Source organism: Opisthocomus hoazin, chromosome 1 (genome assembly GCF_030867145.1).
Source record: "Opisthocomus hoazin isolate bOpiHoa1 chromosome 1, bOpiHoa1.hap1, whole genome shotgun sequence".
NCBI classification, from domain to species: domain Eukaryota; kingdom Metazoa; phylum Chordata; class Aves; order Opisthocomiformes; family Opisthocomidae; genus Opisthocomus; species Opisthocomus hoazin.
This window is the reverse complement of record NC_134414.1, coordinates 60,770,152-60,796,425: the sequence shown is the minus strand read 5'-3', so window position 1 is coordinate 60,796,425 and position 26,274 is coordinate 60,770,152. Positions and strand designations below refer to the sequence as shown.

Here is a 26,274-nt window from a genome sequence, read left to right as displayed (position 1 = left end):
GATTAACAGAAACTATATGTTAATCAGAGATCCATTAAGACTTCACTGATATTTGCACTTGGGATACACTCACTTTGCTCTTAGAAGGTCCTAAAATTTACAGAGGTAGAACACAGCTTTTTAGAAGTAGTTGTCTCCTTGTACTTCATATGACTTCTGAATGCAAAGCCTCCAACAGTTCCTTCTTCAGGGCAGTGCAGAAATTAATGACCTTCAGCAAAGCTTTAGAAATTGAAATTGCCAGACCTAAGCAGTTTTCTCCATGAAGAGCCTACGAAACCTGCGCAAAGAACAGTAAAGGAACTTCAATGAAAAGATGTTTCTTTACAGTTTTAGCATAAAAACCAGGGTGATTATGAAGCTAGATATTAGTAAATACACTCTAATGGGAGGGTTATTTGTTGTTCAGTTAAAGATTCTTAATGACTTGCACTGGTGTGCATACATATATAAAGTTTTATAGGCAGTTGTGCGTTGAACTTCATTGGGGAAAAAAAAGCAACTACGAGGACAATATTTTTTTGATCTGCTTTAAATGTCATTACTGATCAGCAGTGGACTACCGACTATACATTAAGAAACCTGTAGAGCAACACCTCGTAATCTCGGAGTCCCTCCTCACTTCCATGAGGAATGGGCTAGAAGTTGTCTGAGGTAATTTGGACTTTTTTACCTCAGTTTCTGGCATTCCAGATGAAGTGAATAATTTTTACATTTATAGTATGCTTGGAAAAATCTCACCTGATTGCTATATTCTTGATTTGCAGCCTTTCTTCAAACGAGATTGAAATATTTGTAAATTTTTTGAGGCTGTGAAATGAAGTCTTAAGACTATCTGCATAAGTTTCCTTCAGAGGAGAGGATGTCTGCAGGAGGTACATACAATGCTAATTCAAAACCTATCAAGCAGGAGTCTTGAAACACACCAAAACCGAAAAATCTTAACCAAGCCAAGGAAATAGTATGATGATGCTATATGGAAATTCTAAGGCAAAGGGAAAGAAAAAACAAATTATGTATCCTAAAATGGTCAGTGGGTGGTTTTTTGGTTTGGTTTTTTTTTTAATTGGGCCATTGAAACAAGTACTGTGCATTCGATAGCAGTAAAAAAAATATCGGATGCTGACTATAGCCTTCTGCTACAAAACAGCTGCAGGTACTTACTCTACTAGCTTTTAAGCATATAAAGTGGTGACTGTCTAGAGTAATGAGTAAAAGACTTCTGATTCCTATCTACTTTAAATTACGTGAGAAATTTAAAAGGTGAATTGATGACTTTTATATTTTAATTATTTAAAATTAAAAAGAAAACAAATACTGATACAAGACACTTTTAAGCACAAATGCCATGAGCTACAAATAGGGACTTCAAGGCAAAGTAGCTGAGAAGTTTAATGCAATGTAATTGAGAAGATCTCCATGTTTAAAGGTTCTTGTTATCTTGGATCTGTAAGCAACAGTATCTGAATTTAGACTGCATTACAAGGAAGCTTTCTTGTGCAAAAGAGATACTTTTATTAATAGTTTCTATTATCTTTTATTTTTGATATTACTATAATTTTTGTCCTTTAAATAATTTCATGCAAAGTCAGCTCATGCTCTGTTTTTAATTCATAGGGTCTTGCTAGCCAATGACTCCACAAAAGTAGCACAAACACCATGCGCTGTAGGGAAATTAAATTGAATATCCTCAATTTTAAAACAGCTGTTGTATGTGGTCTCCTTTATAGCAAAAGCAAGACAATTGCCAATGTGGATAAGCTGCAAAGCAGATTTAGACACCTACATTTAGGTGTCCACTTGTAAGCTAGTGTCTAAGATGCCACTGCGTTTGTGGAAGTTTTTAGACTTTATTCAGGTGCCCACTCAAAGACTTCTGGTGCTTTTCAGATATTACTCATTGGCAGATCTTACACAAGATCTATGAAAGTCCCGTGTCCTTCTGGAAGAGTATGGTCTGAATAGAATAACATACGGTATTTCAAATGGTGCCAGTCACCAATGTCTTTTCAACTGCTTTGTAGCCAACAGAGTCTACAGAATGATGTAACTGATGAAGTGATACCACCTCTCATTGGACTGTAATGGGAAGGTAGGCACTTAGGTGAATAATAACTTTGGAGTAGGAGTTGAGTGCCTGTACGTGGACACCAAGTACAATTTTAGATACTCCTGGACATTTCAGCTATCTACACAAGGCTAGCTGATACGAGATCTATGGATAGCCCATGTACTTTTAAGGAAGTGTCTGTAGACCAGAAGGAATTTCGCAAAGCTTCTGAAACGGCACTTGAGATCTATGTTTGGTCAACTGGATCTAACCCTAAAATTCTGTGTTTTGCACTTACAGAAAATCTATCAATACGTGGATTTAGAACAAGAGTTAATACTCTACTACATTAAACAGAATACATTCTTAGTATGTTAGTATTAACTGATCTCATTTATCATTGGTTCCGTTAGTGATTATAGGGAATTAATTTTTATAGGAAATAAAAAGGAAAATGTACACTTAGATATGGCTAAGCATGTTGAAACCTTCATTCATAACCAGGTAACTGTAATGCAATGTAATAAATACAATTTTATATGCAATGGATAAACCATTTATAATTAAGCAAAATACTCCCATAACTGATTCGGAAAAGTAATCTTCATAAGAAAAAAATGATCATTTGAGTAAAAACATTTTTTACTTTTTTCCTGTGTTGATTAAATGTATATCTGTATATGTAGAATGGAAATATTCACTATCACATTAGCTGCAGAAATAATTATATTAACAACAGCAACACAGTGTGTGGATTAGTTGAGCCTACAAATATTGACACCAATTCAGAGGAAGGCAGATGAGGGTTTTGCTTGCCTTCCAAAGATCATATAGTTGCATTGTAAGACTGACTTTCATCTCTCCTACATTGCTGCAATTCAGGAATCTCTTTGTGTTAAGTCATTATAAGGGTTTGAGGCAAGGGAATGGGGCTGGGAGACTGTGGCATTCATAAACTGTTTCTCTTTGCTGAACAATACTTCACTGCTCCATCGGAGTGAAAATACTATGCATGTACCCTACCAAACACCGTCTGTTATGGAGTTGGCAGGCATCTTCAAAATAAGCTACACTGCCTAGATACTCACTTCTTTCTGAAGAAACAAAGTGAATGACACCAATCTGATTTCCCTCTGAACTGTCCTTACAGTTAACTTGAAGAGAAATTAAAAAAATAGTATTCTGTAGTTCATTGACTTGTGTGGTAAAATTTTTAACCACAGAATCACAGAATAGTTGAGGCTGGAAGGGCCCTCTGAAAGTCATCTGGTCCAACCCCTTTGCTCAAACAGGGTCACCTAAAGCCAGCTGCCCAAGACTTTGTAACCAAAGTTACAAACAGGAAAAAAGCTTATAAATACTTCACACTTATCGTCTGAGAGTTAATTTTGTGCTTGAAAACTTCTACAGGACTTTTATTTTCTTTTTCTCATTTTGTTCCTCATACTTAGACATTGTGGCTGCAAGAAGGATCACGTTTTTGTCAAATTACCTAATGAGAGATTTCCTGAAGAGCAACAAGAAAATCCATTTTTCCCCAAAATATCAGTTCAACTCATTGAGTTCTATTACACTTCTCTCAGCCTTTCTGCTCTTCTCCAGATCCTCTCTGACACCACAAATAAGTTTCCAATGACGACCAAGTAACAAAAATGTTAAAATGCAATAAAACAAAAGCATACTAAAAAAAGCCCTAAAACACACGGCCAAAACCCGTGTGATATTCACTTTTGTTTTCAGCCTAATTTTTCATTGTTTTTATCAGTATTGTAATCAATTCATCTTCATAATGAGTTCCATGGGGATTTTAACTGTGAATATTTCCCTCATACCATTTCTTTCATACTAGTTAAAACAGTACAAAACCCCATCTCATAATATATTGAGTATAGAATGAAATAATTATTAGTTTCTAGTTATCTATGAATTCTCATGAATGTCAGTCTTTCTGCCAACCTTGTTTACTTCGATACAAATGTACAGTTCAGTTTCCAATGAAGTCAGTAGGAAAAATCACAGATTTCATGGCTGCAGAAATACACTTCTAGACACAGAATCAGGTGTCATATGATATGAATGTGTTTTAAGCCCTTAGCACCTTCAGAGAGATCATTAGTATCTCAGGATCAAACCACAGAGAACACCTTTTTAACTAACCAACTTCCATCGAACCTCAAGAGAAAACATCGTAAAATGAGTGCATGTGTGTTTGTGTATGTGTGTGAAGATGAACAGTATACATTAGTGATGTACCAGAACACTGATTTTGGTCCCTTGCTTTATCAGACAGCTTCTAGCAAAAACCAGATTAACTCCTAAAGATTTATAGCAGCTAGTGTTACTTGTGACATTTCATCTGAGTAGAAGGACTAATCAAAGAAACGCTTGGAGCAGCCAGATCAAAGGCTGTTTCTCAACTCATGATCTCTGGATTATCAGCAATCTGTAGGATCTGAGAAAGTAGTTCGTGAAAGGATACCTGTTTACAAGCAGGCAGGGAAACAATCAAAATGGGAAAACACAAAAATAATAAACTGAGCATTCCATGCTTGGTTTAGTTTTTTAATAGTATGTAGATGAAAACCATTCTGCCAACATTGCATAAGATAACCTTTGTATTTTTAGAAGAGTAGATTGTTTTCTGATTTAAAAAGGCTGTGGTTTTGAGGCACTGGTCTAACAATTATAGCATAGTGTTTCTGTACTGCCATCTTTTAATCTCTTATCACCTTTCTGTTAACTGAATTGCATCCTGGAAGTTTTATATTGCGAATTCCTCAATGTATAGCTTTCACAGGAAAGATTTTGCATTTTTGCACTGTTTTTACACATTTAGTTTACTAGAGGTTCAAATTTGTTTCATAATTTCTACTCAGATGATAGCAACTCCTAGAAAATTTCATGTCTCTCTCCCAGACTCCTTTACCTATCCTAATTTGAGTGTAAGGAGCATAATGAATTATTCAGGAAAGTACAATCTAACATACGAGCAAGCTCAATAAATGCCAAATGTAGGTAACTTTATTCATTACCTGAGAAACAATAGGTGAAAATATGTTGTACAGTGTGAAATTACTTCCCTTCCATTTTACCTGACACAAAGAGAAAAAATCCAGCAGAACACATATCTTGACTGAGTAGAAAAGGAAGTGAGCTAAACAATACCGAGAAAAAAGTATCTGGAGTTTTCTCTGTGATACATTACATCCTCTTCCACATCCCTGTATGCCCTTGTGAATCAAGGTCCTGCAGAATATTGACTGAAACTACTTTATAAAAGTTGTAATAATGAGTGCTGAGCTAAGGGGAAAATGAAATGAATTGCTTAATGGTAACAAAGATTATGACTATTGTAAATTATTATCTCTGTAGGACTGAGCCATGTAGGATCAAAGTTTAAAACTTAAAGAGTCTGTATTGTTATTTAACAACAGTCCCAGAATACTTCATTGCCTCTCTTCACAGCTAAAGTCCTAAAGTTTTAGTAACTATCCTAGCGGCTAGGAAACCCAGTTGGGAATCAGTCCTTTACACTACTACAGGTGTTTTGAAGTCAGTGACTCTTAAATGTAAAACACAAAACAGGGAGCATAATCCAGGACTGCACAGCCTGATGGAGTGCTGTAAGCATTAGACTGTGAAGTCAAGATCCCTCTTATCTTCTAAATCTTTTCTACTTAGTAGTTGAGTACGGAGTTTTCAACAGGAAACTTCTGTATGTTTGTCTTTCCCTTCTCATACAACCTTCCAAATGGGGGGTGAGGTAGAGGAAAGAGAAAGTTATATGGGCATGTTAGCGTTTGGCCCTGTCACAAGAACACAAGAAATTGTTGATGAGGGGAGCTGCTCTGGAGCTGGCCCGATCCACAGCAGAACGGCAAATCTTGCACACATGGGGGTTTCCTGAGACTGGAAAATGCCAGGGCAGCAGAGAGACCCTCCAGGAGCCAGCAGCTCTTTTGGGAGATGCTGACAAGACCTGGGCTTTGCCAGAGCAACTGTGACCACCCCTACGCCTATGAAAAGCAGCCTAGGGAGTGTGAGCGACCAGGAGCGCTGCCAACAAAGCGGGTGGACAGGGTCTGGTGCTGCAGGGAGGTCCTGGCGTGGCGTGGCGTGGCATGGCAGTTTGCACGGAAGGGCATGCAGGAAGGGTGTAGTCACCCTACCAACTGAAGATGTGAGTTCAGCTGGGGGTCACCACCCCTTCAGAAGGAACGTAGCTACGATTTCCACCTGACAGAAAGCCATGTCCTCGCAACTCACCAGAATGGATGTGGCAACCCAGACAGAGCTCCCACAGAAACATGCAACCATCCAGGTCTCAGGCTGCAGCGAGTGCCACAGGCTTTCACTGGCAACAGTAATGAGAATAGCTGTGTGAGATGTGACCAGGTGGATGATCTGCTCAACCTGGTGGCAGAGCTGTGAGACGAAGCAGAAAGGTTAATAAGCATCAGAAAGTCTGAGAAAGAGATAGACTGGTGGAACCAAGTTCTACCCTTCCTGAGGCAGAAACAGGAACAGCCATCAGAAAAAACCCAAGACCAAGGGGATCCTGTATCCTCCCCCTGCCAGACTGAAGATGGTATCTTAAAGGAAGGAAGTGAATAGAGGAAAGTCCATGCTCAGGGTGGCAGGCGAACTCCCTCCTTGCCTACCTCGCCTTATCAGGTGCCTCTCTACGACAGCTATGAGGTTCTGGATGTGGAAGACCAGTCAATGGATGATGTGGATGATGGTCCATCTACACCAGAGGTGTTGCCAGAGTCAGAAAGGCCTATCCCCTGTATCCCGACCACCTCCACAAGGAAGAAAAGATGGGTTATAGTTGTAGATGACTCCCTTCTGAGGGGAACAGAGGGTCCATTGTTCTGGACAGGCCCTTCTCTTAGGGAAGTCTGCTGCCTCCCTGGGACCTGGGTTAAGGACATCCCTGGGAAAACTCCTAGCCTGGTACGGCCCTCAGACTATTACCCATTCATGCTCTTCCAAGTGGGTGGTGATGAAGCCACAACGTGTAGTCCAAGGGCTATCAAAAGAGACTTCAGGGCCTTGGGATGGGTGGTAAGAGAATCTGGAGCACAGGTTGTTTTTTCCACTCTCCTTCCAGTTGCAGGTGTTTGTCTAAGAAGGCGACATGGTCTACAACCCAGCTGAAGTTCCTCTACACCAATGCATGCAAAATGGGCAACAAACAAGAGGAGTTGGAAGCCATCACGCTGCTAAGAAGCTACAACCTAGTTGCCATTACTGAAACTGGGTGGGATGAATCCCATGGCCGGAGTGTGGCTATTGATGGTTACAGGCTGTTCAGAAGGGACAAGTGAGGAAGAAGGGGCAGAGGTGTTGCCCTCTACATCAAGAAATTGATAAAGTGTGAAGAGCTGTCTCTGAAGGGTAGCCACAAACAGGTTGAAAGCTTATGGATAAGAATCAGACAGTAAGGCAATAAAGGCAACCTTGTGCTTGGTGTCTACTACAGGCCACCCTCTCAAGGGGAGCCTATTGATGAAGACTGCATACTCCAGATACAGGATGCATTGCACTTGCAGGCTCTTGTCCTGCTGGGGGACTTCAATCACCCCGACATCTGCTGGAAAAGTAGCTTGGCAAGCGTAGGCACTGTAGTGCATTGAGGACAACTTCTTAAGACAGGTAATAGACAGCCCTACCAGAAGGGGTGCAATACTCGACCTGTTGGTCACCAGTGCAAATAAGCTCATCGGTGACGTCAAGCTTGGAGGTAGCCTGGCCTGCAGTGATCATTCATTGATGGAGTAGGGAGTCCTGAGGGATGTGGGTCAGGCGAAGAGTGAAGTCAGGACCCTGAATTTTAGGAGAGAAAACTTCCAGCTCTTCAAGGAGCTAGTCAATAGGACCTCCTGGGAATCTGCCCGCAGGAGCAAGGGAGCTGAACAGATATTTAAGGATGCTTTCCATAGAGTGCAAGAGCTCTTGATATCCAGGTGTAAGAAATCAGGCAAGGCAGGCAAGAGACCTGCATGGCTAAGTTGAGACATGCTGGTCAAACTAGAGGGCAAGAAGGAAATGAACAGGCAGTGGAAACAGGGACAGGTATCTTGGGAAAAGAATTGGGACACTGCCCAGTTGTATAGGGATGGCATCAGGAAGGCCAAGGCATAGATGGAGCTGAACTTCGCAAGGGATGCAAAGAATAATAAGAAGGGCTTCTACAGGTATGTCAGTCAGAAAAGGAAGGCCAAAGAAAGTGTACTGCCCCTGATGACCAAGAATGACAAACTGGTAACAACAGACAAGGAGAAGAGTGAGGTACTCAACAACATTTTTGCCTCAGTCTTCAATGGCAATCTCTCTTCCCACACCTCTTGAGTGGATGGACCACAAGACAGGGAAAGGAGGAGTAAAGTCTCTCCCACTGTAAGAGAAGATAAGGTTCGTGACCACCTGGGGAACTTGAACATACTTAAGTCTATGGGAGCTGACGAGATGAATCCCACAGTCCTGAGGCAACTGGATGATGATGTTGCCAAGCCACTCTCCATGATATTTGAAAAGTCATGGCAGTCAGGAGAAGTCCCTGGTGACTGCAAAAAGGGAAACATTGTGCCTATTTTTAAAAAGAGTAGAAAGGAGGACCCTGGGAACGACTGACCGGACAGCCCCACCTCTGTACCTGGGAATATCATGGAATGGCTATGCTAAGATGCATGTAGGACAGGAGGTGATTCGAGACAGCCAGAATGGCTTCACCAAGGGCAAGTCCTGCCTGACCAACCTAGAGGCCTTCTATGATGGAGTGACTTCATCAGTGGACAAGGGAAGAGCTATGGTTGTCACCTATCTGGACTTCTGCAAGGCCTTTGACACAGTCCTGCACAACATAGTTCTCTCTAAACTGCAGAGAGATGGATTTGATGAGTGGACTGTTGGGTGGATTAGGAATTGGTTGGGTGGTTGCATCCAGAAGGTAGTGGTCAGCAGCTCAATGTCCAGATGGAGGCTGGTGACAAGTGGTGTCCCACGTGGGACCAGTAGTCTTTAACATCTTCAGATAGTGGGATCAAGTGCACCCTCAGCAAGTTTACAGATGACACCAAGCTGAGCTATGTGGTCAACACGCCTGAGGGATGGGAAGCCATCCAGAGGGATTTTGACAAGCTCAAGAAGTGGGCCTGTGTGAACCTCATGAAATTTAATAAGGCCAAGTGCAGGGTCCTGCACCTGGGCCGGGGCAACGCTTGGTATCAATACAGGCTGGGGGAGGAAGGAATTAAGAACAGCCCTGTCAAGAAGGACTTTGGGGCACTGGTAGATGAAAAGCTGGACATGAGCTGACAACATACACTCGCAGCCCAGAAGGCCAACAACATCTGAGGCTGCAACAAAAGGAGCATGGCCAGCAGGTCAAAGGAGGTGATTCTGCCCTTCTAACCTACTCTGGTGTGACCCCACCTGGAGTACTGAGTCCATCTCTGGAGCCCTCAGCACAGGAAAGACGTGGACCTCTTGAAGTAGGGGGACAAAAGTGATCAGCGAGATGGAACACCTCTTCTATGAAGAAAGGCTGAGGGCGTTGGGCTTGTTCAGCCTTGTCCTGCGTTCGACCAGGACAGGGTTAATTTTCACCAGAATCCAGGAAGGGGTACAGCCGGGTGGGCTGGCCCAACCTCAACCTAGCCAAACAGAGCCCGGTATTCCATACCACGTGCCGTCATGCTGGGTTCCGGTGGGGGGGGGGGGCAGCGTGGCGGGAAATCTCTTGCGGCTCGGGAGCGCGCGGCGCCGGTCCTGTTCGGGAGAGCAGCTCTCCGGGTTGTGCGGTTCGTGTTGTGTTTTCTCCTTTTCTGTATCGTTATTGTTCCTGTTCCCTTTTGTTTGCTGTTCTGTTAAACTGCCCTTATCCCAATCCACCAGTTTCTGGCTCTTTCTTTTAATTCTCCCCTGCACGCCAGCAGGGGGAGGGGCGACCGTGTGGCGCTTTTGTTGCCAGCGGCAGCAGAAACCAAAACAAGCCTGGAGAAGAGAAAGCTCTGGGCAGACCTTATTGCGGCCTTTCAATATATAAAGAGGGCTTATAAGAAAAATGCGGACAGGCTTTTTAGCAGGACCTGTAGCAATAAGACAAGGGGTAATGGTTATAAACTGAAAGAGGGTAGATCCAGATTAGATACGAGGAAGAAATTTTTTTCAGTGAGAATGGTGAGACACTGGCACAGGTTGCCAAGAGAGGTGGTAGATGTGCCATCCCTGGAAGCATACAAGGTCAGGCTGGATGGGGCTCTGAGCAACCTGGTCTAATTGAAGATGTCCCTGCTTATTGCAGAGGGGTTGGACTATATGACCTTTAAAGGTCCTTTCTATGATTCTATTCTTCTATGATAGTCACAACTATTCTATGATTTTATAGCTCTTTAAATGCCCTCTCAAGTGAAATCAGTGGTTTGTCTTGCCCAGTGTTTCTCTCCAAGATCAGTAGGAATTGCCATTTAGGAAGACCTTACAAACCAACCCATTTTTTGTAACGAGTGGATTCCCTTATACTCCTCTGGGATTCCACTGTTGTATTGGAGATGCTGGAGGACACATCCTTACCTAAATGCTGCAAAGAGTAGCTAGTGCTAGTGAATGCCATTTTGTTCAGGAACTCTAGGAACACTCTGGCATTACTTACTAAAGGCAGCATGGATGTTTTCTTAGACATGATCTAGCAGATGCCTCAGTGACAGGTACTTCTTTCCAGAATGAAAAACTCCATAACAGTCATGAAGCATATTCAGGTAAAAAAACATTAGTGTCAATAATCACTGTATGATGTACCCCTAATCCCTATATTTTGCATTATTTTCTCAGTTGCTTTCTGTCGTTATCTATCACATGTATTGCGAACAGTGCCTGTGGGTTCCAGTGCGTCTTAGATTATTCAAGTCAGTATGGACAAGTTGAAGAAGCCAAACACTGGAAGATATCTTTGTGCAAGAAGTCATAACAGGAGGTTAAAAAGACAGAATAATGTAAGGGAGAGGGAAAGGAAAATAGTAAATTCAGACATCTTTGCACAAATTAAACAACAGAAATAACACATTCCTTCCACTACCATTTAAAGTGATTTGCAAGTACATCAAAAGCAATTATAACATAATGAAGCCAGTTGAAATAGTGAGAGCTGTACCTTTATTTTGTAACATGTTCTAAAGTGGGCAGATGTATTGTGGCATTGTCATACAGTCATCTTGGGTTTTGTTTCATTTCAGCATTAATTTCATTAACTGATAGTCTCCAGTGCAGTTGTCCACACATAATGAGACATGAGGACAGGGCAGGAGCTCTAACAAAATGTGACACTTCTGCAGGCTGCTCAGCAGAACTTGGTCTGTGAAGACACTTACCAGTATCCACTTTTAATAGAGTGTGTCACATTCCTGACAAATCAGGAATGCATTGTGTTGGAACGGAAGTGTCTTCGAGTCAGTTCTGGAAGAAAATACTTCATATGACAGGGCAGCTCTGTGGGCAACGTGACTTCCTCCATTTACCAAATCTCTTGTCTCAAACTGACCTTCAAATTCTTCAACAAGTTATTTCAGTTACAGTACATTTTTAGGAGAATTTGTTTGTCATTACAGACATAACTGTGCACATTGCCAAGCATTTACCCTTTTATTGCTCACATTCAAGATTTTTTATTATTTTCAATGATGTGTAAAACCTGTCACAAACGCTAGTAGGGTTGAAACTATGTTCTTCTGATTAGAAAAGGGGCTATATTTACAAAAAATTATTTGTTTTGAAAATATGTTTCTTTTTGTTGTTAGTTCAAAATTAGTGAAAATCTCTGAATATATCTCTACCATGAAGTCTGCAAAGGGAGTTAGACCTAGAGTTGTGCTGCGTCCTCATTTGTCCAAAGCTGTAAAAAGCTGAGATACAGAACTGTGAGTTGGACCATGATGGAGATTAAAAACTATGTTTTCAATTTGCAAATCTACGTAAAGTGAAAGTGAATACATATTAACATCTGGGATTTTAGTTCAGAGCAATCATTAATTTGAATGAAACAAATCTGGAGGAAGCACTTATATTTTTGGTGCATAGTTCACTGGATCTCCTCAAACTGCTCAGGAAAAATAAATGTTAAAAAAAATAGTATTTTTTTGCAAGGAGTCAGAAGAAAAAATTAACAAATTATTCACATTTTGTCCATGTTTTTCATACTTTCTCTAGCTCTAAGGCACTATAATGCTGGTCTCTGCAATTACATTATTCTCCCGAGTTAACCAGATTCTCTGGGGATACTGTTGTAACTCTAATTACACTGGCTGTAAATGTTTTACTGAGGCAGTATATGTGTGTCCGTGTCTGTATTTGAGATACATATATATCCAAGAAGAAAGAAAGAACATGTTTAGATCTAGGTTTAGATAAAAGCCTTAAAAACAAAGTAGCTTGAAGGATAAAATGAAAACACGCTTTTACATTTTATGTTATATTTATATTACATTCTACTTTGCTGTGGCTGAAATATGAGTATTGGTCTCAGGCAACCTGGATTTGTAGCAATCATAAATGTAAGCATAAAATTAAAATTTTTTAAAATGTCCCAATTTTAGTTTTGTATACTCATAAGGATAATAAGATCTATGAACCAAGGATCAGAACACTAACCACTAACAACCAAAATCCCAGTTAATTTGTTTTTTTTTCCTTGGTTTAATGCAAAAATTTCTACTGCTTTTTCTCTGTATAAACACCAAAGAAAGGTCCAATGTGCATTCAAATTTTGTATTTAATAATACCGTATTATGGATAGATATGAAATGTAAAATCAGAGCAACACTCTTCAAAATAGTTTAGCTTCTTTTTTTCTCTTTAATTCCTGTTTACACTCTTACTTTCTAAGGAACAATACTGTGAAATGTGAAAGTTTCCGTTTGCAAATTCTACCCATCACAACCTGGGATCTATAAAATTAACTTATTAAAGACAAACAAGCAACTGAAACTGTTTGTATGGCTTCTTGTAACTTGCATGATCAGAGTAGAAATAGGTAATATTTTTGCAAATTCCCTTGTTTATTTCTCATTAAACTTACAAAGATTGGAGTATTTCATTTGGTTTCTGACAAGAAGCGAAGATCTTCAAAACTTCACTAGTTGAACGTGAAGATGTTTTTACACATGTTCACCAAATAATTTGGGCTTGCACAGTCACAAAATACAGGAAGCAGTTGCCTAAACATAGACATACAGGATTCTTTGAGGTACCCATCTGTTGCCCGTCGCCTTGGTCAGATGTGCCAGCTCCATGCAACCATCTGAAAAAGCATCAGAGCATCTGCAATGGCGTTAGTTGCCCATTTTTAAGCAACTAAGTTGCTTCTTTCTGAGTCAGAAAGAAACACTGAATGTATGAGAAATATATCTTAATGAAATGTAAGAAAAAAACATCTGTAAAGATTAATCAAAACATTCTGCTGCAGTGATTTCTACAACATTTCATCTCAGTTTTGGCTTTTATTTCTCACTTCATAAATGTATTTATATTTTAATTTTATTTTAATAATAGAAGTCTTTTTATTCTGAAGAACAGAAAATTGATTTTTAAAGCTGTAAAAGCTCTGACAGTTATAAATTTATTTTTACCCAACAAATTCAGTCACACTGTCTTACTAAGAGATTGTTTCAATAAATCATGACTTTTTAAATTGAAAAATACCACATGAAAGTTTGTGACTATTTCCATCTATGATATTTCTTTCAGAGGTCACAATATACAGTACTTCTATGAGATGCAAAGGAGTTTGCATATCATGGAGTTGGCATTTGCTATATTAACCTGGACATCAGCTGCTTCTCATAAATCTCAGCGTAATACATGTGAAATATACACAGCTAACATGATTTTTTTCTAACGGCATAATAATTATTACTTAATTTAATAATTTACTTATCCAAAGAAATTGGGGTTTGTCCTAAAAACAAGTGCTTGCTTGCTGGCTTCCTGCTGTGCTTTTCTAACCACTGTGGGCGGAAGAACTCCCTGATAAGCTACTTTGCAAGGAAATTTGTTGTATTTGTCTTCTGTAATTCTCTGTAACAAGTTGCTTGATCTTTCTTGATAGGGAATAGTTTTTTTAGCATGCCAGAAAGTGAGTGATTTAAACAAGTCTATGTATTCACAGTACACATCACAATTGTCATCATTCCTTTGAAAGTTGTCTTGTCTCAAGCTTGTGGTTTAAACAAAGATTATCTTAGAATCATAGAATGGTAAGGGTTGGAAGGGACCTGAAAGATCATCCGGTTTCAACCCCCCTGCCATGAGCAGGGACACCTTACACTAGACGAGGTTGCTCAGAGCTTCATCCGACCTGAACTTGAACACTTCCAGGGAGGGGGCAGTCACAGCTTCTCTGGGCTACCTGTTCCAGTGTTTCACCACCCTCACGGTGAAGAATTTCTTCCTAATATCTAATATAAATCTTCTCTCTTTTAGTTAAAAGCCGTTCCCCCTTGTCCTATCACTACACACCCTTGTGAAAAGTCCCTCTCCACCCTTCCTGTAGGCCCCTTTCAGGTACTGGAAGGCTGCTAGAAGGTCACCCCGGAGCCTTCTCTTCTCCAGGCTGAACAGCCCCAACTCCCTCAGCCTGTCCTCATAGGAGGGGTACTCCAGCCCTCTGATCATCTTTGTGGCCCTCCTCTGGACCCGCTCCAACACATCCATGTCCTTCCTATGTTGGGGGCTCCAGATCTGGACGCAGTACTCCAGGTGGGGTCTCATGAGAGCGGAGTAGATGGGCAGAATCACCTCCCTCGACCTGCTGGCCACGCTTCTCTTGATGCAGCCCAGGATACGGTCGACTTTCTGGGTTGCAAGCGCACATTGCCAGGTCATGTTGAGCTTCTCATCCACCAGTACCCCCAAGTCCTTCTCCTCAGGGCTACTATCTTGTCTTCTATCCTTTCTCTTTCACTAGCAGGGAAAAAATGAGTAAATAGTGGAGCCCAACCTTACTACAGGTGTCATTTTCTCCCAAAATTATCTCAAAGCTGAGCCATATGATTACATGTACTAACATGTACAAGAGAGTTTTAAGTTCCCTGAAGAGCACATCACAAGTTCCCAGAGTAGGGAGTGCTTCCCAGTTCAAATGCTTTGACATTGTCAGAAGTCATATGTATACCAACTGTATATTGGAATAACAATGGAGAAAGTGCACTGTCCCATGCTATTCTCCAGATGAAAACCAAACATGCAGACACAGAAGGAGACATGGGACTTCTAATAACTTGATGTGCAAGACCTAAATAGCCTTTAACAGCCTGGATAAGGAAACGCTGTTCACAGTTAGAAATGCTTTATACTTTTCTTACAGTAGTGTCATGATTTCTGAGTATCTATCACATATTATGCATCTTTCCAGTCTTTAACATAGGGCAATATTATTGTTCCCACTTTTCAGAGGACTGGGACAAGGAGAGGTAAATGTCTCCTTCCAGACACATGTACCAGCTGTGACAACAGTCAAGTACTTTGCTTCAACTCTTTTCCTCTTAGGCTCTTCTTAAAATGAGCTAGATATTTTTTCAGGGAATGGCTCCTAGCTCGCAGCTAAAGCACTGGCCCTTGCTGACCTTCCTGCTCCCAAGCCTCCCAAGCATGTTGCTCACACCCCGAGTGCCACATGTTTCCGATGTGACCAAATAAGCTTTCAGTTTTCAGTATTGGGAGTACTACTTGGAGTATGTTAGGTTGTTCTATCACAACAGCCACTAAGGCCTGGTGAGAAGCAGAGGAACAACGACAGGCCAAGGACACCAGTAACTCCATGAGTGCAAGAAGACGCTATTTATCCCAGGGCTGCCCAAGAGTAACAGTGAGACCAGTGTGTGGGTGTTCATCCCCCAAGATAAGTCAAGGAAAGAAGCTTCCTCCCCAGATGCTTTGTGGAGTGAATGGGGGTATTGCTGAAGAGGTGTATAGGATTAATTATGGGATGCAGAGGAAAAAGCATTTTAGGACTGTCTATAACTTGTTGTGGAATATATTCAGAAGACTCCAAGAATGTGAAAGGTTTATTGTAGAACCTTTATTGGAAGGACTTTTCAGATACAGCAAGTGTTTCAAGCTTTTAAATACACTACCTGTTAGTGTGTAGCAATTGTATTTTAGAGGATTCTTTGGTTAAGACCTTGAACTGGGGAATTATTCTTCAATATTTCACAATTCTGGTAAGCTGTAGAAAGTATATAAAGAAATTAAGAACCTGGTGAGACTTTTTTATTGGCCTCCGTATGTATAGTTATTTGAGGTTTTATTTATTTTTAATGAAACAGAGAAGGCAGAAATTATTTATGGTGTACTGTGTATCTATGATCTACATTCTTCAAAATTTTAACTGCTTGAGGATGAGATGATTAGAAATCTTACAGAAAATTGTCAGTGAGTTGCTTCCAGTGTGTGTGTCAGGCAGCAAAATATAGTCATCATTTTTTACTAATCACAATCCCTTTACAGTTTAATCCAGGACTGACACTGTGTCTCTCCACTGCATTTTCAGTTCACTTGCTATCAAGCTATCTACATATTGAATATTGCAATTAGTAGTTGCTTCATAATGCCATTTCCAAAACGGCTGCAGAACAAGTTACTAAGGTGAAATTGCAACTAAATTTTGGAACTGAAATTTCTGGATTTAATCTTGTAAATGCTTGACACTGAGACCAATACATATTAAGGAAAGTACACTTAATGCTGATGCAGCTGCTCAAATTAGCAGTCAGTAAGATCAACAAGAAATATGGTTTGGGATTTTTCAGTTTCTTCTTGCATCATAATTATGTTTCTTTTTTCTGTTCTCTCAGTTTTCACCTGTACTCTGTCTTTTCAGAAAAAAACTCTCAAAGATCTGTTCTTCTTTTTTTCCTTCTTTGCTTCTCTTCTCTCCTCCTTAGCTTCTTATCTGCATTTTCCACATTTTCTTCTTCTGCAATTATAGTTCATAAATTAAATTAAATGAAGTAAAAGAAAAGAGAAACCATGCAATATCAGTTTGATCTATAGCCAAAAATAACAATACGTTCTAGAAGGTCTTTTTTTCAGGGAGCTCCAACTTTCATTTTGCAAATGGGCTTCTATAAATATAGCATACTTTTTCTCAGTAAGAGTCCTGTAAACTTATTGATAGTTTGTGACTTGGATAGGATGTATTTTTTTCCAAGAATGCATTTCAAGGAAAAAAAAATTTGGAAAACCTTAAAAAAGCAAGCTCCAGAATTGGAATTGATGAATATTTTCAGTGATGTATGTGATTCACGATTTTGCTGAATGACACCTTTTGGAAGAAAGACTGGACATAACTCCTCATTACCACAGATGAGTGAGTAAATGCAGGCTTGTCTGCAAAGTTGAAGACAATGTGTACAGCCCCAGGCCAAAATGAGCAATTGTCACAAACATCCGACTTGAGAAACTGAGACAGAGAAGTACGAATTAAGCAAACTTCTAAATCAGGCATTGCACTTTGGGAACTTCCTCATCTTGGTAAGGGAGCATGAAGATGAGCGAAACCCTGTGGAGGCAGGGTGCCGACTTGCAAAGCTCACCTCTCCCTCTCTGAAATGTGAAGTTGGCAAGGAAGTTAAGCACTTGCACAAGGCAGTGACCAGCCTTACAAGGGGGTGATCTGCGAGACCACCGAGACCACCAACACCACCCCACATCCACCGACTCATTTTCAAGAACTTTCGGGAAGCTGTGAGACAGGTGCCCAAAGGGTATAAAATGGGAGGGGGCCAGCCCCTTCCTGCACGTGCCCAACAGCGGAGGATTCCGACCACCAGCTCAGAGACCGCCGCTAGAGCCGAGGGTGGTGATACCTGTTCTCTTATTTTTTTGTCATATCTCTCCTTTCCTTTTCCTCTCTTTCTCTGTCTCTGACTTTCTGGGCACATAAGGGGGATGTTGTTGTAGGTTTTTCTACCTGCTGTATTCTGTGGTTTTGAGAAACCAGACTTTGTGTTGTTTTAAGTTTGCCAAGTCAATATCCGTTCTAACCCCACTGCACTACAAGTAATGATACGAAGTTGCAAAGTTACCAGCCTTTGTAATTCCGCTGCATTCCAAGTAAAGCTTTGTTTTTAGTCAGGCTTCTTTGGGTCATTGTTGTGATTCCTGGGTACTGCACAGAGAACTGAAAATCTCAATTTCTGCTTACCCACTGAGTAGGACGGGACACAGTGCTGACAGTTCTCATAAGCGTGTGCTGCTGAAGTGGAACTAGATCAAGAGGTGTCAGAGGAGGATGTATCAGATGTAAAGAGGACTGTGTACAGAGAAAAGTCGAAAGCCAGAAAACATTTCATAGAGAGCTATGAGACACATGAACCTTTAGATACTTCAGTTTGAGATGTTCTCTCTGAAGTAAATCAACTTCATTTTCCAACCTAACAAATGTGCAGAATGAAAGGCCTACCAGTGGAGTTACTATGAGACATAACTTTTTTGATATCTGAAATTCACTGATGTGTACAATCAAGCTAAATATTCTTGACACTTAGATGAATAAATACCTAGTCATTATATAGCTAAAAGACAGAGTATGTATGTAATGCCACCTTGTTAAAAATTAGGTCTGTAAAAAAGTGCATTGCTGAGTTATACATGATTTAAAAGCATTCAGTTTCCTTTAATACATTATGTAAATTCTGTATATAATATAATAAATTGTTACAGAAGTACATACATTTTAGTGCAGCTCCTTAAATATTAAAAATATAGAATAAGGATTTTTCCTAGATTGTGTGATTCTTGAGGTTGAGAAGGTCCTTGAAATGAGCTGAGGTACTGATGCATCTACAGATGTCCTAATTGTTACTGATGCTTTTACTCCAAATGTCCATTAGAAAAATAAGTTGTAGGGCAAGGCTCTCTTCACTTAACAATGCTTCATTTTTTGTGATTTTTTTTTTTTTTAGCCATGGCTTCTAATGGACAGAACTTACTTGTGTTGTGTTCTGTTCATGTGTTTCCAAGGTTACCAGAAATGGCTCATTCACAGAACAAAGTGGAACTTTCTGAAACACTGGTTTTGCTATTGGGGTAGCTCTGAAGATCAGCAAAATGTATCAGGAATTCCTGCTGTATTGAAACCTATAGACCACAGGCTCTAATGTTGAAATCAAGAGTTTAATGATGTTTACTGCTAAGAGTCATGTCCATTTTTAATTCTAGTTAAAATCCGTGTTTAATCTTGAAAGAGGAGGAAAGGTATTTTCTTTGGTACCTTTCCACAAAATGTTTCTGCATAAAAGGGTTTCATCAAGACTAGCATACAGTAGGAGACTTTGTAACATCAGACAGAGAAACGAGAGGCTTTCCTCTCACCTTTACTATCACCTGCAGGAAAAAAGAGGGAGAAATCAAGATTTTATATTTTATGATTTTTTTGCTTGTAAATAGTTTTTAATAGGGCTTTGTTCTTGCAGAATCAGAAAGGGCTTCTGAAATTTTAGAAGGTTTTAGTAAAGGAAAACTTTATAACATCAGAGCAGTGATCAATACAGGGCATTGGGGGCTTCTGACTCACATTCCTGGGTAGCTCAGATACGACCTCTGGGTCTTCTAAACCAGAAGTACAAGCTTTCAGATAAAATTTTTATTTTCTCTTTTTTACTTCAGTATAAGCTGCTTGAATGACTACACTATTTACTTAGTCAGAAGTATTTGTTGTCCTGATTCTGCCTTTTATATTCACAAGTTTCCTACCTGCCAGTCACAGGATCTTTAAGTAGAATTCCAAACCCCAAATTTTCTGGAGATCTGATAGCCCTGATCTTTTAACAGATACTGCTGCAGAGAAAAGGCAGAGTAAATCACACAAAACAATGTTTTGTTCTATCACATAGCTATGGTGTTACCAGATATTTTAAAGTGTGGTTGCCCACAGGGGAGGTTGTTCTAGTTAGGGACCATTCCAGCAAATCAGTGGACTGAAGGGAATACACTTGAGGGTGCTGAGGGACCTGGCTGCCATTGCAGGGCAACTATCAACTCCTTCAAAGGTAATTGGTAACTGGGGGAGGTCTCTGGTGATGGGCAAAAGGCAGACATCACTCACACGCCTTTCAAGATGGTGAGAAGGAGGCCACCAGCCTCACCTCAATCCCTGGGAAGTTTACAGGCTAAATTCTCTGGGGAACCTTGCCCAGGCATGTGGAGGACAAGAACGTATCACGAACAGCCCGTATGACTTTACCAAGGGCAAACCATGCCTGTGCAGCTGTTTGTTAGAGCCAGGACCAGTTACAACCCTGTACCTCCAACCACTTCCCTGCAACCAAGCTGGAAATGGCCTCGTGAGAGCCTTCCGAGGGGCGGGAAGAGAGTAGCCGCAGTGACAGCCAATTGCCAGGGGTGGCAGAGCCCTGAGCCAATCACAGTCTGGTACCCTCTGTCCCGCCCACGGTGCTGAGGCACGAGCTTTTGTTCACCTAGCTGAAAATCAGGCAAAGGATCTTCAGCATCCCGGCACAGCTGCCACAGCCTCTTCATGCAAACAACAGTTCCTCTGAAATTGTTTGGGGAAAATAGTCTCATGAGGGAAAACATATTTGCTTTCCCTAGAGCTAACTGAAGAAAATTAATCAAGGCACAGACTAAAAAGGGTTTTTTAAAAAAAAATTCTATGAAACTCTTTAACTCATAAGTTAACATATATAATTCTATATACAATTTTAATTTTTATAACTATATGAACTAGATTATGATAGAATAAAATTTTATTGAACATAAAAAATTTTCTGTAAAGATATTTAGTAATTTTTGTTGACATATTTTGTAATTTTTTGAAGCCCATCATTTTTTGACTTGGATATTAATAACAGTTTCGCTTCCCAACAGCAGACTTCTGCAGAGAGTATTAAATTTATTTCTTAGCAGGAGATCTGGATAGTTGTAAATGTCTTCTTTAGAAAGGGGAATTGCAAATTAGGAGGCAATTTGAAGTACATCCTACTTTCAAAACTGCCTTAAGTTACAGTGTTACGCTTTTTTTATAATTTCTTTGCTACTTCAGCCAATTATCAGAGTTATTGGGCATATTTTGTCTCATTTCCTCTGCTCTTCACCTGGTTGATCCTGTACAGAAATACTAATGCTACGAAAATGTGTGACATCCTACTTAAAAAATACAGATTGCTCCTGCTATTGAATGCCTTAGATTTTTAAAGCTTTGCTCTTTTAAACAATATGTCAGTGTCTTAGGCAGCTCCTGCATGAAACTGTAAATGTCTTACCACAGGTGCAATAACAATATCTTGTAAGAAGAGTAATTGGAGGAGTTTTTAATAGTTCAGATTACTCATTTAAAAAAGCACTGTTTGTAATAATTGAAGAGCTGCCAATAATAGAAGAGACAGAAACATGCAACAAGAGCAAAGGTAGCTATAACAATGTTTTAAAATACTGGATTGAGTGATGAGTTTTCTCGGATGCTTACAGTATAGAAACTGGGAAAATGCATGAGGAATGCATAGTGCATATATTAATTTTTTAAGTATTTAATCAAATTGCTTGTTCTGTATTGCCCTCTTGTTTCTTTATCAGCTAATCCCAGTCATCTTCATATATGTTTCCTGGAAACAGAAGTAGGTAGGAAGACTTTATGGAAGAAAACTTTTGAACTAAACTTGTAACTCAATTTATGCACAAAAAATTATTGCTGCATATATTTACTCATATTTAAGTCACATGCTGTAAATAGAACAAGTTGCAATCGATAGGACTAGTCTCAGCATGTACAGTTTTACATAACAATAGAGTAATAATGATAGAACAATTGAGGTTTGAAGGGAGCTCAGGAGGTCATCTAGTTCAACCTCCTGCTCCAAACAGGGTCAACAGGAAATATACTGAGATTAATGTGAGTCTTACAATGGATAAACGGAAGAAATAATATATGAATTACTTGGGTTTTTTTGAGGGGAAAAAAAATTCTTAGTGAGTCTCTCCTGTCAAAACTTAGTCAGTGAGGTCCAAATTCTTAAAAAAGCCTATTCAAATGGAATCTACAGACTAATACCTATCTACATTAAGTAGCCTACAGGTAAGCTGAATTAATTTAATTTGAAATTATGAACTTCCAGTTGATACTATGTTAAGTTACAGAGAGATTAATTTTGCAAGTTTTCGGTATTCAAGTAGGAAACAATTTGCTTAGGGAGTCTTGCATAGATCCTGAAAAAGGAAAGGTGTTATGTTTATATGATACTTAAGGAAGCTGCCTTCTTGTTCCTCTGACAAAACTGATTTTAACTAGTGTTATTTGCAGTCTACAGGAAGTCCCATGATAGCCAGCTTATATATAGGATTTCAGTCTTGTGTGATTGCTTCACTGCAAGACCGAGCAAAATAAGAACAAGCAGGTAGTGCAGTGAGATAGAATGCTCCAAAAAACACAGATATTTCTTGAAGCAGAAATGGGAATAAAAACCAAACAGCTGCTTCATTTGTCTAATCACTTTTTACAAAATTCCTTCTTAGTGTTAATCTCTCTTTACTTATGTATTCCCTCAAAATGATAAGATAGCATTTTCTGCATAATAAAAAAGTGATCTAACATAGAGAAACAAATTTTTATTGAATAAAATAGATATGATTACATTAAAATAAAATCAACATTCGATAAAATGTCAGTCACTTTAAGTGCTTTTCTTTATTTTTTATATTTATATCTCAAAATTCATCTGTCAATAAAACAAAAATAATTGAAATTCCAGGAAATCTCTGAAATGGGGCTACAGTGGAAAAGGCACGAAGACTTTCTTCATAAATAAAGCAGTCTGACTGATTTAGGTTTTTTTTCCATCTTTTATCAGTAATTAGATATATAAATGATCATTTCAGTATGAATGTTAATTATTTAAGCCACTGAATAATGACAGTTATCATAGTTTTAATAGGTATATCATCCACAATATTTTTTTAATTAAACTTATATTGTCAACCTTGACTCAATAACCTAATATTTAGCTATATCAAGCCTTCAACTTCCTCATTGACTGCCATTAGCTAAGATCTTCAAAGATTAAATACTGGGCTTTAATACTGTGCAACTAGTTTAGATATTTCTCCGATGGGAGTGGCTGCAGTATAATCTCTATGGAGTCACTGCAACATAATGTCTTCTTTCTGTACTTAATGACTTGTCCTTTCTAAATATGAGATGGAGAAACAGGTGGTAAAAAGAATGAAAGGTTTGCTTCTCTCAAAGGAAATTCTGACTCATGTCTGAGGATTACGGCTCTGAAATTGCTGTATATCCAGATGATTCCATCATTTCTTATCATTCCTGCTTTCATTTCTTAGTCTCGTGAAATACTGTTGGTCTATGAATTAGAGATTGTTCATTTCAGTCTTAAGAGTAAGCAGAACATGTGAAGATGTGTGCTTTTATTATACAAACTGTACTCTTGAAACAATTTTTTGAAGAAAAGTTGAATTGAGATGTCCTTTGATATCCAAGACCATCAAGATTTTACGCAAGATCCCTAAACTTCTACTACATTTAATTTTGCTTTTCATGTTGTTTTTCTAATTTCATTTCCTAGAAATTGAACTCTTTTGACCTCTCTTAGATGAGTCTTGTCAACAAATCATACTGTTTTGGGTTTAGTGTTCTGGGCTCCACCTCTCTGTCCAGACCACTGAAGAAAAGCCAAAGGTAGTTAGCGCTTTCTGTTAGCATCAGATTTGTGCTCCTTTCACGTATAGTCATGAAAAGAATCATCATCATCTAAAGTGGGAGCAACTTGATTATCTGCCCAAAATTAGACGTGATGCATCACAGTCTTACCACCTATAATGACTGGATAGATATTTCGTTTGCACAAAAGTTATTGCTTGACGGTGCTTGAAGTTTCTGTCCAGAGAAGAATGTGACGTAGAAAAAAAAGACGTTGCCATTATAGATTATTCAAAGCTTGACCAAGTAGGAAGATACACTTTTTTTGTAGTTTGTAAACAATGTTTTCAGTATTGTTCAGGTTTTTTTTAATATTTCATTTTGCTGATGAATCATTTGTGTTTCCTGTTACTGAGGAGTGAAACCTTATGCCTGTCTTCAACATATATTAAGATCTAAATCAACCTTTCCGATTTTCTACGGCCGTGTGAACACTTTGAAGATCTTCTGCTATGATAGATAATACATGTAGTATTATCAATATAATATTTAATTCATTGTCAATATTTAGAGGTTTATAATCAGTGATCAAACTGGCATATGGTCTGCGATACTGAACTACAATGAAAGTCTCATGGAGTGATGATACTACTTCATTGTCAGATATAGTGTCTAACATATTGAAAGGAAGCTAAGAGTCATTAAAAAAAATGCTTCTTTTCTTTTTTAATTTTCATGCAGGCAACAATTACAGAAGTAGAATCAGTTAATAAAAAGACAGAAACAATCAGACTATGAAATTCAGAACAAAATTTTAAGCATCACTTCAGAGACAGTAACACAACAGACAGTAGATAAAAGCTTCAACAGAAACTACAGTAGAAGTAAAATGAATTCTTATAAATGTGAGGGTCTAAAGTCTAGCTGCATTTAAAAAAATGAGCAATAAATATATTTTATAAAAACCTCATCTTCCTACTGCATTACTCCTACTGGAGTAATGGATAACTGATACTGTTCATAGAAATGTTATACAAATTCTACAGAAGGTAGATATATGACAGGACTGATTGTTTGAGGCTGTATTTGTAAGTAAATGGCTCACTCAAATTGTCAGAAGAGCAACAGAATATGAGAAAGAGGGCTAACTAGAGAGACATTTCAAAGACAGAAACACCGGAATCAGATTTATTGCATTTACTTTGAGGTCTTTAACTGAAGAAATTATATTTGAAGCCTGTACCACTGCATGTGCTAAACACCTGAGTGACTTTTAAAGTAATTTACATTATTACTTAAGCTGCCATGCATTATGCTAATCAATTTCATTTATTTTATGTCTTGAAAGAAGACATAAAATATTTAAGACAGAGCAACTAGAAAACAAGCCTGGAGATGAGTTTTAGTCATCTAGGTGTCTTCTGTTATTTCAGAGGCAGTGAGGCACCCCACCTGGTCTCCAGCAGCTCTTCCAGCAAGGCATAGATCTCTGGGAAGTCCAGGAATCTGGCTGCAAGTCTTACTCACAAAACTTGAATACCTGTGGCACCTCAGATCACAGAATCATAGAATCATAGGTTGGAAAAGACCTCTAAGATCACCAAGTCCACCCATCCACCCAACACCACCGTGCCTATTAAAACATATCCCAAAGTGCCACATCTACACATTTTTTAAACACCTCCAGGGATGGGGACTCAACCACCTCCCTGGGCAGCCTATTCCAATGCCTGACCACTCTTTCAATAAAGAAATTTTTCCTAATATCTAATCTAAATCTCGCCTGATGCAACTTGAGGCCATTGCCTCTCATCCTATCGCTTGTTACTTTGGAGAAGAGACCAACACCTGCCTCACTACAACCTCCTTTCAGGTAGTTGTAGAGAGCAATAAGGTCCACCCTCAACCTCCTCTTCTCCAGACTAAACAGCCCCAGTTTCCTCAGCCACTCCTCATAAGACTTGTTCTCTAGACCCTTCACCAGCCTCGCTGCCATTCTCTGGACACGCTCCAGCAGCTCCATGTCTTTCTTGTAGTGAGGGGCCCAAAACTGAACACAGTACTCCAGGTGCAGCCTCACCAGTGCCGAGTACAGGGACACGATCACCTCCCTGCTCCTGCTGGCCACACTGTTCCTGATACAAGCCAGGATGCCATTGGCCTTCTTGGCCACCTGAGCACACTGCTGGCTCATGTTCAGCCGGCTGTCGACCAACACCCCAAGGTCCTTTTCTGCCGGGCAGCTTTCCAGCCACTCTTCCCCAAGCCTGTAGCGTTGCATGGGGTTGTTGTGACCCAAGTGCAGGACCCGGCCTTTGGCCTTGTTGAGCCTCATACAGCTGGCCTCAGTCCATTGATGCAGCCTGTTGAGATCCCTCTGCAGAGCCTTCCTACCAACAAGCAGATCGACATTCCCATCCAGCTTGGTGTCATCTGCAAACTTACTGAGGGAGTCCTCAATCCCCTCATCCAGATCATTGATAAAGATGTTAAGCAAGACTGGACCCAAAACTGAGTCCTGGGGACCACCACTCATGACTGACTGCCAGCTGTATTT

The 26,274-nt window shown here is 39.6% G+C and overlaps 1 protein-coding gene across 2 annotated transcripts in view; it reads right to left on the bottom strand.

Moving 5' to 3' along the window:
• Positions 1-207: 207 nt before the first annotated feature.
• Positions 208-26,274, bottom strand: part of GPC5 (glypican 5) — an 846,827-nt gene continuing 820,760 nt past the window's right edge. The window contains exon 8 of one of the 2 annotated variants that reach the window (XM_075423644.1): positions 208-280. In XM_075423644.1, the coding sequence (XP_075279759.1) occupies positions 225-280 (56 nt within the window). In that variant the 3' untranslated portion in view covers positions 208-224. The remainder of the gene's footprint in view (positions 281-26,274) is intronic. The other variant, XM_075423689.1, reaches the window with a different exon arrangement.